The sequence below is a fragment of the Ranitomeya variabilis genome, chromosome 1 (genome assembly GCF_051348905.1).
Source record: "Ranitomeya variabilis isolate aRanVar5 chromosome 1, aRanVar5.hap1, whole genome shotgun sequence".
In the NCBI taxonomy this organism is placed as follows: Eukaryota; Metazoa; Chordata; class Amphibia; order Anura; family Dendrobatidae; genus Ranitomeya; species Ranitomeya variabilis.
The window spans coordinates 1065997240-1066011060 of NC_135232.1; the positions used below are offsets into that span (position 1 = coordinate 1065997240).

General features: G+C 42.8%; 1 protein-coding gene across 3 annotated transcripts in view; it reads right to left on the reverse strand.

Moving 5' to 3' along the window:
• Positions 1–64: 64 nt before the first annotated feature.
• FAM114A1 (family with sequence similarity 114 member A1) overlaps positions 65–13821 on the reverse strand; it is a 74043-nt gene continuing 60286 nt past the window's right edge. For 2 of the 3 annotated variants that reach the window (XM_077279905.1, XM_077279903.1), the window contains exons 13-15: positions 11528–11581; positions 3182–6324; positions 68–2757 (exon numbers count right to left, since the gene is read on the reverse strand). In XM_077279905.1, the coding sequence (XP_077136020.1) occupies positions 6229–6324; positions 11528–11581 (150 nt within the window). In that variant the 3' untranslated portion in view covers positions 68–2757; positions 3182–6228. Of the gene's footprint in view, positions 2758–3181; positions 6325–11527; positions 11582–13821 lie in introns of all 3 variants that reach the window. The other variant, XM_077279904.1, reaches the window with a different exon arrangement.

The window sequence follows — 13821 nt, forward strand, 5'->3', positions numbered from 1 at the left end:
ATGCCCCCCAAAAAAAACAAGTTATCCCCTCTCCATTCAGGGTCCATCAGACTGCCGGAAATAGCTGAATTATGTACTCGTCAGGCCCATATACAATAAATGGAGCCGAGGCCGGACGTGCAAACCCCTGCTACATTCAGGACAGGGCTGTGGAGCCCCATTCCTGAGATTGATGAGGGTCCCAGTGATCAGCAAGTTATCTTCTGTCCTAAAGAGAAAGGATAACGCCTTCTTTATTGGATAACTCTTTAATTGAAAAGCATTTTGTCATTCTGTTGTCTACTCAAAATAGTGAAATCTACATTTAATATAAATATCTGAACCTCCAGCTGTGGCTGTTTCCTCTCCGACAATCAGACATACATACTGTACATACTGTATATAAATTATTTTTTTCCACCTTTTTTCAATCAATGAACCCCAAATGAGAATTGATTGTAAGAAAGAAAAAAAGAAGAGAACGCATGACATTTACTACAAACACATAGTATAACTATAATTCAGGGGTATCATATGATCTACAGTAAGATGTTTTGATACAGATAAAAGGAATCTGAAAATAAATATCTTCATATACATTTACGGTAGTTCATTATGAGAGCAGTCTTGTAAATCGGGTCCACAATTTCTGGAATCCAAGGGGCATCTAGAGATCCAAATGTCCTTTTTTCTGCCAGTCCGACGATGCCAACGTTTCATTGCTGTCATCCCAGTGTATGATGTTCTGTTCATGATAAGACTGCAATTATTTATAACATGTATTAAGAAAATAATACCATACCATACCACCTGAACCATAATATTACCATGAATGTAAATAGCGTCCAGTATTGGGGATGATTTGCATCCACCCGACAGTGGATTAGTTCTGTAATCTCATGAAGGTATGTAAATGGCTAAGTAATGCAAAGATTCGGTTTTAAAAGTAAGGCATTGAAATTGGAGTTAGACTATGGTCTCAGAAAAATAAATTGGGTTTTGCGGGTTATTATACTATTAAGTGTTATCCAAAATATTATATTGATGGCTTATCCATAGGGTGCAGTCAGAATGCCATATAAATGGGACCAAGATCAGACCACAATGCACGGACTGGCCGGCGCCTCTTACAGCCTGAACATGACAGTTGCATAGAAATATATGAAGCTGTGACACTTGGGAGGACCGCCGGCCAGTCCACGCATTGTGGTCCGATCTCAGTCTGATTTATACGGCAGTCAGGTAGAGCCATAACCATATGGACGTAACTGCCAATCACCGGGATGGTGTACCCTAAGGATTTGCCATCAATGTAATATGTAAAAATATTCAGACAAATCTACAGAATTTTTCGGTAGCAACATTGAGATCAGGATTAAAATATTAATTCCCTGTTAAGGGAGTATTGTCAAGTTTGGATATTATCCCCCTATCCATAGAGTAAGAGACAACTTTCCAATCGTTGGAGGTCTGACTGCTGGGACCCCCCACCAATCCCAAGAACCTTGTGTGAATGGAGCTGCAGTTGAACATTCATTGATAATGGGACTGGTGGAGATAGCTGAGCGCTGTGCACGGCTGGTCTGCCACACTCCAAAAAGAATTGAGCGGCAGTGCACATAATAAACTACCACTCCATTCACACGAGGCTCTTCAGAGACCTGCTTCTCGGGACCAGTGGGGTTGGACCCCAGAGATTGGGTAATTATCTCCTAATCCATTGATAGGGGGATGATCTCCAGACTTGAGAACATCCCTTTAAGCCTGTCTAGTTATGCTGAATTACTGACTGCCCGCACAAAACTAGGCAGATAAGTCATTCAGGAATCTGAGAAGGTTTGGTAAATACTCATGTTGCGCCTCCAAAGAGAAATAATGTCATAATTGTGGCCTCATCCTCGGAGGCACAGCTGCATATAAAGTTCCAGCGAAAAATAAAACTCAGATTTTCAGCTTTTGCTCGGAAAAGTCACATTTACTATTTTAAAATGTGTTATATGATTTATAAAGATGCTCTTTAGGCTCTGATCACATCTCGCTTTTTAGGCACATTGTAAATAAAAGGAACACAAGTGTATTCCCCATCGGATTCGCCATACAGCAACATACGTCATAGAATACTCACGGTGTTCACCGCCAACATGCCTGAAACGCAGTTGTGAACAGCGCCTTAATGGTATGACTAAACTTCATATTTCTGCTACTTATTAGTGATGAGCGAATGTACTCGTTTTTCATCTCCTCAGTAGCTGTAAATCATTCAGCTGAGGTGATGAAAACTAAATCTCCGAACACTAACAAATATTCGGAGACGACCCGAGCAACGAGTACACTCGCTCATCACTATTACATATCCTATGACACTATTTTCTGTGCTGAAAGCAATGTTAGTAGAGAACTCATTATATTAGATCAGCTTCTTATGAAGAAAATAATTCTTAATAATTATTGAGCAGTAACTCTAAAAACCCTACTTTAATGGGACATTCACATAGCATTTTTTTAGGTTGTTTTTGACATGGTTTCTATGTGGGACTTTTTTGCTGAAAAAAGAAAGTACATGGAAAGAACCGCACAGTGTTCATTCTTGACATATTTTCTCATCAAAATCAATAGGAAACTCATTGAAAGAGTATTTAATGGTTTTTATTACATGGAATTTGGAACAGAATCGGCTTTGAAATTTAAGGCAAAAACTGTGTGAACATACTCTCAGGTTAAGTTTCCATGATGAGGTTTAAGGCGCTGCGTCACTTCTCTGGGCAAAAAACACAGCGTCTTAGGCTACTTTCACACTAGCGTTTTTTGCAATCCGTCGCAATGCGTCATTTGGCCGAAAAAACGCATCCTGCAAAAGTGCTTGCAGGATGCGTTTTTTCCCCATAGACTAACATTAAGCGACGTATTGCGACGGATTGACACACGTCGCAACCGTCGTGCGACGGTTGCGCTGTGTTGTGGCGGACCGTCGGCACAAAAAAACGCTACATGTAACGTTTTTGCCGCCGACGGTCCGCTTTTTCCGACCGCGCATGCGCGGCCGGAACTCCACCCCCACCTCCCCGCACCTCACAATGGGGCAGCGGATGCGCTGGAAAAATGCATCCGCTGCCCCCGTTGTGCGGCGTATACAACGCTAGCGTCGGTAACCTCGGCCCGACGCACTGCGACAGGCCGAGCCCGACGCTAGTGTGAAAGAAGCCTTACAGTTGCAACAAAGTGCATGGTATTTATAGAAATCTCCTGCACGCTGACATACCAAAAAGAGACAAAAATCACGGAGTCAAAAACACGATAAAAATGCAAGTTACCTAATTAACAAATAAATGCAGAAATCCTGCAGAAAATCTCCAACATCACATCACATCACTGCTCCCGTTTGCTTCAAAACTCCTTCAGTAGCATGTCCATGCTCAACATTCCTCCCACCTCTCATCTAACTCCCTCCAATCTGGCTTCCGCCCCCACCACTCCACCGAAACTGCCCTGACCAAAATTACTAATGACTTACTCACAGTCAAAGCTAACAGACTGTTCTCCATGCTCCTCCTTCTCGACCTGTCCTCTGCATTCGACACAGTCGACCACTGCCTACTGCTACAAATTCTTTGTTCCCTTGGCATCAAAGACCTTGCCCTGTCCTGGATTGCCTCATACCTTTCCGACTGCACATTTAGCGTTTCCCACTCCCACACTACCTCCTAATCCTGCCCTCTCTCTGTTGAAGTCCCTCAAGGCTCTGTCCTAGGGCCCCTACTTTTTTCCATCTATACCCTTGGCCTAGGACATCTCATAAAGTCCCATGGCTTCCATTACCACCTGTATGCGGACGACACTCAGATCTACCTCTCTGACCCAGATGTCACCTCGCTGCTGTCCAGAATCCTGGAGTGTCTGTCAGCCATATCCTCCTCCTTCACCTCTCGCTTCCTAAAACTCAATGTAGACAAAACCGAACTCATCATCTTTCCCCATCTCGCATATCCCCCCTACCTGATCTATCTATTATGGTAAATGGCATCACGCTCTCTCCCGCTACTGAAATCCGCTGCCTCGCGGTAACTCTCGACTCTGCCCTGTCCTTCAAACCGCACGTGCAAACTCTTGCCACATCCTGTCGCCTCCAACTCAAAAATATTGCCAAAATCCGTCCCTTCCTCAGCCCACAACCTACTAAAACTCTTGTGCACGCCCTCATCATCTCCAGCCTCGATTACTGCAACACCCTCCACTGTGGCCTCCCCACTAACTCTCTTGCACCACTCCAGCCTGTCCTCAACTCTGCTGCCTGGCTAATCCACCTCTCTTCTCGCTACTCCCCTGTTTCTCCCCTCTGCAAATCCCTCCACTGGCTCCCAATTCCCCAACGAATCCAGTTCAAACTACTAAATCTGATCTACAAAGCCATTCACAATCTGTCCCCTCCATATATCTCTGAACTAATCTCCTAATATCTTCCCTCACGTAATCTTCGATCCTCCCAAGTCCTCCTACTCTCCTCCACACTTATTCGTTCCTCACACAACCGCCTCCACTCCAAGATTTCTCCCGAATATCCCCCATCCTCTGGAATTCCACATCTCAACATGTCCGATTATCCACCACCCTCGGATCCTTCAGACGGAACCTGAAAACCCATCTCTTCAGGAAAGCCTACAGCCTGCAATAACCATTCTGCCGCCTCACCACCACCCGAGCTGCCGTCTCACCACCACCTGAGCTGCCGCCTCACCACTACCAGAGCTGCCGCCTTATCAACACCAGAGCTGCCGCACCCCCAACCTTCTGTCTCTTCCCCATTATCCCTTAGAATGTAAGTCCGCAAGGACAGTCCTCTCCCCTCTGTACCAGTCTGTCAATGTAAATTTGTTTACTGTAAATGATATCTATAACTGTAGGTAACCCCTTTCTCATGTACTGCACCATGGAATTAATTGTGCTATATAAAAAAATAATAATAATATCAAAAACTCACCAAATATTCGTAGTGGGAACATAGTCTATAATTATTTACACACTAAGTCTTTTTGCTGAGTTTTCATTGAAGAAACTCCAATTTTTTTTTGAGGACGGAATCTGCCTGATGTCGTATGCAGGTATCCAGTTTCCACTCTCAAAAGTCAGCAAAAATACTTAATGTGAACACTCCCTAATGATTTTTAAGGTTGATTTTAATGTGGATATTGGAATAGAATCTGTTCCAAAGTCCATGTTACAAACCTGTGTCACCATACTCCCAAAGGTTTTTGATCTAGATTTTGACGTGGATTTGGGAGTGAATTCGGTCCCAAAATCCACATCAAAAACCCTAAAACATGTTTAGCTTCCTATTCATTTTAATGAGAAAACATAACTATAGTGCACATGCTGTCATTTTTTTTCCCCACAAAGAAGCAGCATCTCAATTTTTTAGGCATTTCTACTTGAATAAACGATCCAAATTTCACCACTGAATCAATAGAAGGGAGAAAAAATTCTCTGTGCACAAAATTCCATAAAAAATACACCATAAATGGCTGAATTTTTTTTTTATTGTGGATTTTTTGTAAACAGAAAGATTCATTTTTACAGATCTATGTGAAAATACCATTACACTTAATAGTTTCATTTTATTGAGGGTTTTGGAGCAATTTCTGCTCCAAAATCCATATAGGAAAACAGATTCCAATGGTGGATTTAGTTTCAAAGGGAAACCATGTCTAAGAAAATCCAATTAGGATTTTGAAACAGATCTGCCTTCAAAAACGACGTGTTAACATACTCTTAAACATGTGGTTTGTTTTCATACAATGTGCAAATCTACAAGTAGCATACAGCGCCCGTCCCCAGCAGTCAGGTCGCCTATTTGGATGTTTGTTCACTTAAAAAGGACTTGTCAAAGGGAATTGTCAGTGGGGAAGATTCCTACTGGATTACGTCATCTGCCCGATACCCCATTAAAGATTATCTGAATGCATTCATCTTCCAAAGTGCCGCTCATGACTCGTGAAAACGGAACTTATATTTGGCTTCTAGGGGAAACTACTCAAACATTCCGCAGGACGGCGACATATTGGGTCATGTGACCTCTTCTAACTCCGATTAATGGCGTCCGGACTCTAAAGAGTCAGGTGGGCAGTTCTCACTTTCTTGGTAGCGCTATATTTTGTGCAACCATATCCAGCATCTAAGCTTTGATAGGGCTTCGTAAAAACACGCACAATAATCTGACTGTGCTGGGTGTAATCGGAGATTGGATAAGAAAGTCTGTTATGTTTTAGAAGAGGTCGACTGAATGTGGGAGAACTGGAGGATAGGGAGAAGGAGCCGGAAAGCATCCTGGATGTAGGTTCTGCTGTTATTTCCCTGTGGAATAAAAAATAATCATTAATGATATGGTATCTTTTTCATGATGGCAACATTTATCTGTTTTCTCTCCTAAAAGAAACATTTACAATGTTCCAAAAACGCATACATAAATGTACAGTCTAATTACAATTTTTGGTGTACCCAGCTGGAGTATGTGTGCAGGAACCATAAGACCATGATGCTTCCATTATGTATGGAGAGTTGCTACTACTGTGTCATGTTCCACTCCAATAAATGAGCTGCACAACCTCATAGATTTGTATGGGTGCATGTGATCCAATTCTCTGATGCACTCGATACATGCTGCGATTGTTTGCTTTCGACATAATAATAATTTTATTTCGCAGCACTTCACATTTTAGAGGGGACTTGTACAGACAATAGACATTAAGCATAACAATAAACACATACAGTGGGTACGGAAAGTATTCAGACCTCTCCAAACCATGACATGAGAAAGTAATCACTGATCTGCGCTGCCCCATAGTATAACATTGCATAGTACTTGGCCATGTTATACAGAATTGGCAGCGAGCCCCTATACTCACTTCCGGCGCCATTCCAGCAGTGTCAGCACTGGCTCTCCCGGGGATCGCGTAACATTGTTATGTCATGCAATCCCTGTGGCCAATTAGCGCTGGCGTCACACTCCCAGCCTTTGGATGTATCACATACACCTGAGGGAAATGAGGCAGCAGCAGCTCTTCCACATGTATGTGATCTGGAACGGCGCTGGCACCGGAGGGGAGTATAAGGGCTCGCTCCCACTTGCGAATTAAATTAATTAATAACAATTTAATCCTATGCTTGCGTTCTCAATGGCGTTTTTTTTTCCTGCTCCGATCGGATCGCAGTTGAATGGAAAAAAAAATGCAACATGCTGCGATTGCATGCGAAATTCGGATCGCACGCACCCATATTAGTCTATAGATGCAGCGCACTGCACTCGGATATCACCGGCAGCAGAGGAGATGGAGAAATTAACTTCTCCTCTGCACCTGTGCTGTGATTCTCTGATGTTAGAGCACAGAGCATTGACACTCGGCTCCCGCTCGCAGCAGTGCAGGCGCTCTCGCATCGGATGTGATACGCTAATGTGACTCTGGCCTAAGTGTTATTATTTTACAAGGTAGCAACGTGAGGATTAAGAAGGGGGTTGTCCGAGTAGTGTACGGCCCATTAGGGAGAGGACAGGGAGAAAACCAAGAGAACTATAAGGCTAACTTAACATGAGCAAATAAAAAAAAAAAAAAATCACCCATATTTAATCCAGAGAAAAAAACTGACAATTTGTCATCCATATTTTCATCTGTGTGATATCTGCATGTCATCTGTAAGGCTACTTTCACACATCAGGTTTTCGTCGTCAGGCTCAACCCGGCTAAATTTAAAAAAAAAAACGGATCCTGCGAATGTTGCCTCCGAATCCGTTTTTTTTCTTATAGACTTGTATTAGTGCCGGATGACATTGCGTTTCATCTGGTTTTCAGCTTCCGGCTATTTGCTAGAATAGAAGCCTATGGGAGCCGGAAGGTGCCAGATCCGAAAAATGCCGGATTCAGTTTTTTTAAACTGAGCATGCTCCAAATTTTTTTTTATCCAATTGTCTGGATATGCTAGGCGGATCCGTCGAAAAAAGATCTGTCGCATCAGTTTTTCACAATCTGCGCCGGATCCGTTTTTTCCAACATGCTGCAATTTTTTTTCCCACGGATATTTGGTGAACAGCCCAACTACTGGCCAGCATTGTGTCCGTGTGAGGCCAATTTTTAAACACAGACGCCACTCAGGGGAGATTCACACAACCGCATTTTCGGTGTAAGGGAAATGTGTAACTTGTCCAGGCTCGTGTACATTACAGTGACTTTCACTTGTATCTTCAGATCTGAGTGCTGATATTACACAGTGTGGAGATGAACAGTTAGTGATACCAAGTGGCTACGTGAGTGCTCCAGAGATTTATTATCTGCTGTAGTCACTTAAAGGGAATATTACGGGAGGTTTTTAGACCCCAAAGTATTATCATCACAAGTAAAGTACCTGAAATGAAGATTACTTCCATACTTTTTTTTTATTACATATCCATGTCTCCACTATCTTGTAATCCATGAGTGAATTCTTATAGATTGACAGATCACTCGTCTCTGTGACCTGGTTCCCACAGCAGATATCTCCTGCAGGTGGCGCCATTCTAAGGGCAGTGCATGTGCAGTAGCATGCTGATGATGTTGGGCATATCACGTTGGCGCCGTTATTCCCGGGTGCGGTGCATGTGCAGATGGACATTCCAGCCGATTCAGAATATAGGTGCTAAATATTAAACAGTTGGGGACCCTAATCCCCCATCTATGTCAGCATGACCAGAATCCTCCAGTAAGTAAGCACCCAAGTTCTGGAAAGCTGATCAATGCTATATGTGAAATAACACCTTTAGATTATTGCCCTGAATCCTCATTTGTGGTTTTCATTATAATAAAGCTAATTACAAACAGTGGACCGGGTGTAAAGATACATGTTTAGACAGGACATTTTAGGTGCCGGACCACCACTTTAAGTCATTTTTTAATCTGGTCTTTCTTTTTGAGCCAAATTTATAAAAATGGGCATACACTGCTTCATGAGTTTGGTACAAATTCATAGAAATTATCATCATTATTTTTTAGAATAAAAAGTTACACAATTTTTTTATAAGATTTAAAATGTTGCACGTTAGTCTTCAAGTGCACAAAGAAAAAAAAGATTTTGTACTCCACTAAAATAAAAGTATAATTGTGGAGAAAAAAATTGTAATTCTTCGAAGTCACAAATAATAAATTAAGATAAAATATCTGTATAACCAAAACGGAGTCCAAAAAGATGAACAAAAGAAAAAAACAGAGACAAAACCAAGTAAAGGGGTTGTACACTACACAGAGAACTCCTTTTTTAAATGAAGTCTTGCTTGTATAATAAATACACCATATGCTCACACCTCCAGCACTGGTGACGTTTGCTCCGGTTCTTCCAGAGAACATTGTTATGCCACGTGAGCCCAGCAGCCAAATAAGTGGCAGCTATTCGGCTGCACCCTCACTTCTTCCGCTTTTTTTCTGAGGTTAACCCCTTCAGATGAACCTCAGACAAGAGGAAGTAGTAATAAACTGATTAGCTGCAGTGCTCACATGACATAACAATGTCACGCCAGCCCCGGGGCTCTTTTCACCGCAGCAGCACCAGTGCTGGAGGTCAGTGAGTATATGGTGTTTTTATTTTACAAGGGGGACTACTTCATTTAAAAAGTTGAAACACTACCATCAAAGTTTTTATCCTCTTAATATATAGCGGTCATCATATTATATAGCCTGTGTACTTACAATTGCTTACTTTGCCTTTGCTAATTCTTCCTATTTCTACAAAGACCAGAGAAAAGAGAAGTCTTTGGTCCCAGCATTTATCATTACCCTCTTCAATTCCTGACCCAACTGCTCTACTCCTCCCTCTGCCAGGGACTTTTGCCGTGACTCCTGACTCATACAGGGAAAATGTACCATGTATACTCAAGTATAAGCCGACCCGAGTATAAGCCGACCCCCCTAATTTTGCCACATAAAACTGGGAAAACTTAATGACTCGAGCATAAGCCTAGGGTGGGAAATGCAGCAGCTACCGGTAAATTTCAAAAATAAATATAGATACCAATAAAAGTAAAATTAATTGAGACATCAGTAGGTTAAGTGTTTTTGAATATCCATATTGAATCAAGAGCCCCATATAGTGCTCCATACAGTTCATGATGGGCCCCATAAAATGCTCCATATTAAAATACGCCCCATATAATGCTCCATATACAAAATGTGCCACATATAATGCTCCATGCAGTTCATTATGGCCCCATAGACGCTCCATATACATATACCCCATATAATGCTCCATGCAGTTCATTATGGCCCCATAGACGCTCCATATACAAATATACCCCATATAATGCTCCATGCAGTTCATTATGGCCCCATAGACGCTCCATATACAAATATACCCCATATAATGCTCCATGCAGTTCATTATGGCCCCATAGATGCTCCATATACAAATATACCCCATATAATGCTCCATACAGTTCATTATGGCCCCATAGATGCTCCACATACAAATATGCCCCATATAATGCTCCATGCAGTTCATTATGGCCCCACAGACGCTCCATATACAAATATGCCCCATATAATGCTCAATACAGTTCAGTATGGCCCCTTAGACGCTCCGTATAGCATTGTGCCACATATAATGCTGCTGCAATAAAAAAAAAATGACATACTCACCTCCCGTCGCTGCCCGCTACTCCTCAGCGTCCCGCCTCTCTGCACTGACTGTTCAGGCAGAGGGCGACGCGCACACTAATACGTCATCGCGCCCTCTGACCTGAACAGTCACTGCAGAGGACGTGGTGGAAGACGGAGCGGCACCGACGCTGGAACGAGGAACAGGTGAATATGAAATACTCACCTGCTCCTGGCGCGGTCCCTGGCAGCTTCTCCCGGACAGATGGTCTCCGGGCGCAGCAGCTTCTTCCTCTGTCAGCGGTCACTGGTACCGCTCACTACAGGAATGAATATGCGGCTCCACCCCTATGGGAGTAGAATCCATATTCATTACTTTAATGAGCGGTACCACGTGACCGCTGAACAGAGGAAGAAGGTGCCAGCGCCGGAGACCATGGGACATGCAGGGACCGCGTCAGAAGCGCCAGGAGCAGGGGAGTATGTGACCGTCGTCGCTCCCCCTCACCCGCTGACCCCACGCCTTCCATGACTCCAGTATAAGCCGAGAGGGGCACCTTCAGCCCATTTTTTGGGGCTGAAAATCTCGGCTTATACTCAAGTATATACGGTACCTCCTGTTTCTACATAGAGCTAAGAAGGTTTCAGCTAGTTCATTTTTAATCACGTGATGTCATAGACCTAATGGAAGAGAATAATTACCTGTGTAGAAAGGCAAAATGAGGCATTTTAAGAACACAGTGCTATATAATATGATTATTTAAAAATATTAAGAGGATAAAAGTTTTGATTGGAGTGCTTCTTTAATAAGGTACAAATAAAAAAGTCACTATTAAAACCACTTTTATTACAGAAAAAAGGTGCAAAGCAATGATGAATCAGCCTCTGTGTTTTAATCTTTTTCTTTAAATTGTCATTATTGGAATAAAGGAAGAGCATGTTACCTCCAGTTGTATACTGCTGACCATGGGGTTCAATACTTCTGCCTTCAGCTTGCTCTATGAAATAAATAAAAATGGTTAGTTTCCAGCATATAGACAATATTATACACAAATTAACAATAAACAATTTATGGAAAGTGTAATGTGGTGTACAATATCAGGGAATTACATTACACTTACATGCCATATTATATATAAACAGTATCTAATATATATTAGCAAATTGCTCATAATGCAGTTCAAAGCCAGAGTATGGATGCATGTTACGTACATACACACAGACAATATTGCTGGTACCTTTCTGGTAAAATAAGAAAACCCCTCAATGATCATTGAAATAACTTGAAACTGACAAAACTAATGATGGACAAAAATGATGGTACCATTAACTTAACATTTTTTTGCACAACCTTTTTCTAGAACTCTTAATGCGACTTCTGCCCCGTCCCCAGGTATTTTGGCCCCCTCCTCATGAGCAAACTGCTGCAGCTGTCTCAGGTGTGAAGGTGCCTTTCCACACTACAGGTTTCAGCTACTTTCACAGATGTTCAATAGGATTTAGATTAGGACTCGAAGCCACTTCAGAAGAGTCCTTTGCTCTTAGTCATTCTTCATGCTTTTAGCTGTGTGTTTTGAATCATTATCCTGATGCAGGACCCATGACATGCAACTCAGACGAAACCTTCTGACACTGGGCAGTACATTTGGCTCCAGAATGCACTCAGTCTTGAGATTTAATTGTATCCTGCACAGATTCAAGACACCCTGTGCCAGATGCAGAAAAGCAGATCCAAAACATAAATGAGTCACATCCATGTTTTACAGTAGGTACAATGTTAGAATCATTGAATGTTATAGTTGGAAGGGACCTCCAGGGTCATAGTGTTCAACCCCCTGTTCAATGCAGGATTCACTAAACCATCTCAGACAGATGTCTGTCCTATCTCTGTTTGAGGACTTCCATTGAAGGAGAACTCATCGCCTCTTGTGGCAGCTTGTTCCACTCATTGATCACCCTCACTATCAAAAAGTTTTTTTCTAATGTATAATCTGTATCTTCTCTCTTTCAGCTTCATTCCATTGCTTCTTGTGTTTCCTTGTGCAAATGGGGATAAGGATGCGCCCTCTACACTGTGACATCCCTTCAGATATCTGTAGACAGCTATTAAGTCTCCTCTTAGCCTTCTTGATTGCAAGCTAAACATTCCCATATACTGTATATACTCGAGTATAAGCCGAGATTTTCAGCCCAAATTTTTGGGCTGAAATTGCCCCTCTCGGCTTATACTCGAGTCATGATCGGCGGTGGGGTCGGCGGGTGAGGGGGAGAGAGGACTGTCGCATACTCACCTAGTCCCGGCGCTCCTGGCGCTCCCCCTGCCTGTCCCACGGTCTTTGGTGCCGCAGCTCTTCCCCTGTTTAGCAGTCACATGGGACCGCTCATTAAAGTTCTGAATATGGACTCCACTCCCATAGGGGTGGAGCCGCATATTAATTTCTCTAATGAGCGGTAACGGTGACCGCTGACAGAGGAAGAGGCTGCGGCACCCGGAGACCAGCTGTCCGGGATAAGGAGCCAGGGACGCCGGGAGCAGGTAAGTATGTCATAGTTACCTGTCCGCGTTCCACACGCCGGGCGCCGCTCCGTCTTCCCGTCTTCTTGCCTGAACAGTCAGTGCGGAGAGACGCCGAGACGGGACGCTGAGGAGCTGCGGGCAGCAAGAGAGGTGAGTATGTCATTTTTTTTTTATTGCAGCAGCAGCATTATATTTCGCACAGATTTATATGGAGCATCTATGGGGCCATAATGAACGGTGAAGAGCATTATATATGTGGCACAGCTTTATATGGAGCATCTATGGGGCCATAATGAAAGGTATGGAGCATCTATTTTTATTTTTGAAATTCACCGGTAGCTGCTGCATTTTCCACCCTAGGCTTATACTCGAGTCAATAAGTTTTCCCAGTTTTTTGTGGCAAAATTAGGGGGGTCGGCTTATACTCGGGTCGGCTTATACTCGAGTATATACGGTACTTCAATGGTTCCTCGTAGTACATAGTTTACAGTCCGCTCACCATCCTGCTAGCTCTTCTATGAACTTGCTACAGTTTTTCAATTTCTTTTTTAAAATGTGGTGACCAGAACTGGACACAGTATTCCAGATGAGAATCCTAGAACTGTGTTTGCCTTTTTTCCTGATGCATCACACTGTTGACTCATGTGCAGTCTGTGATCTATTAATATGCCCAAGTCTTTTTCACACTTGCTTTGGTTTAGTTCTATTCCTCCCATCCTG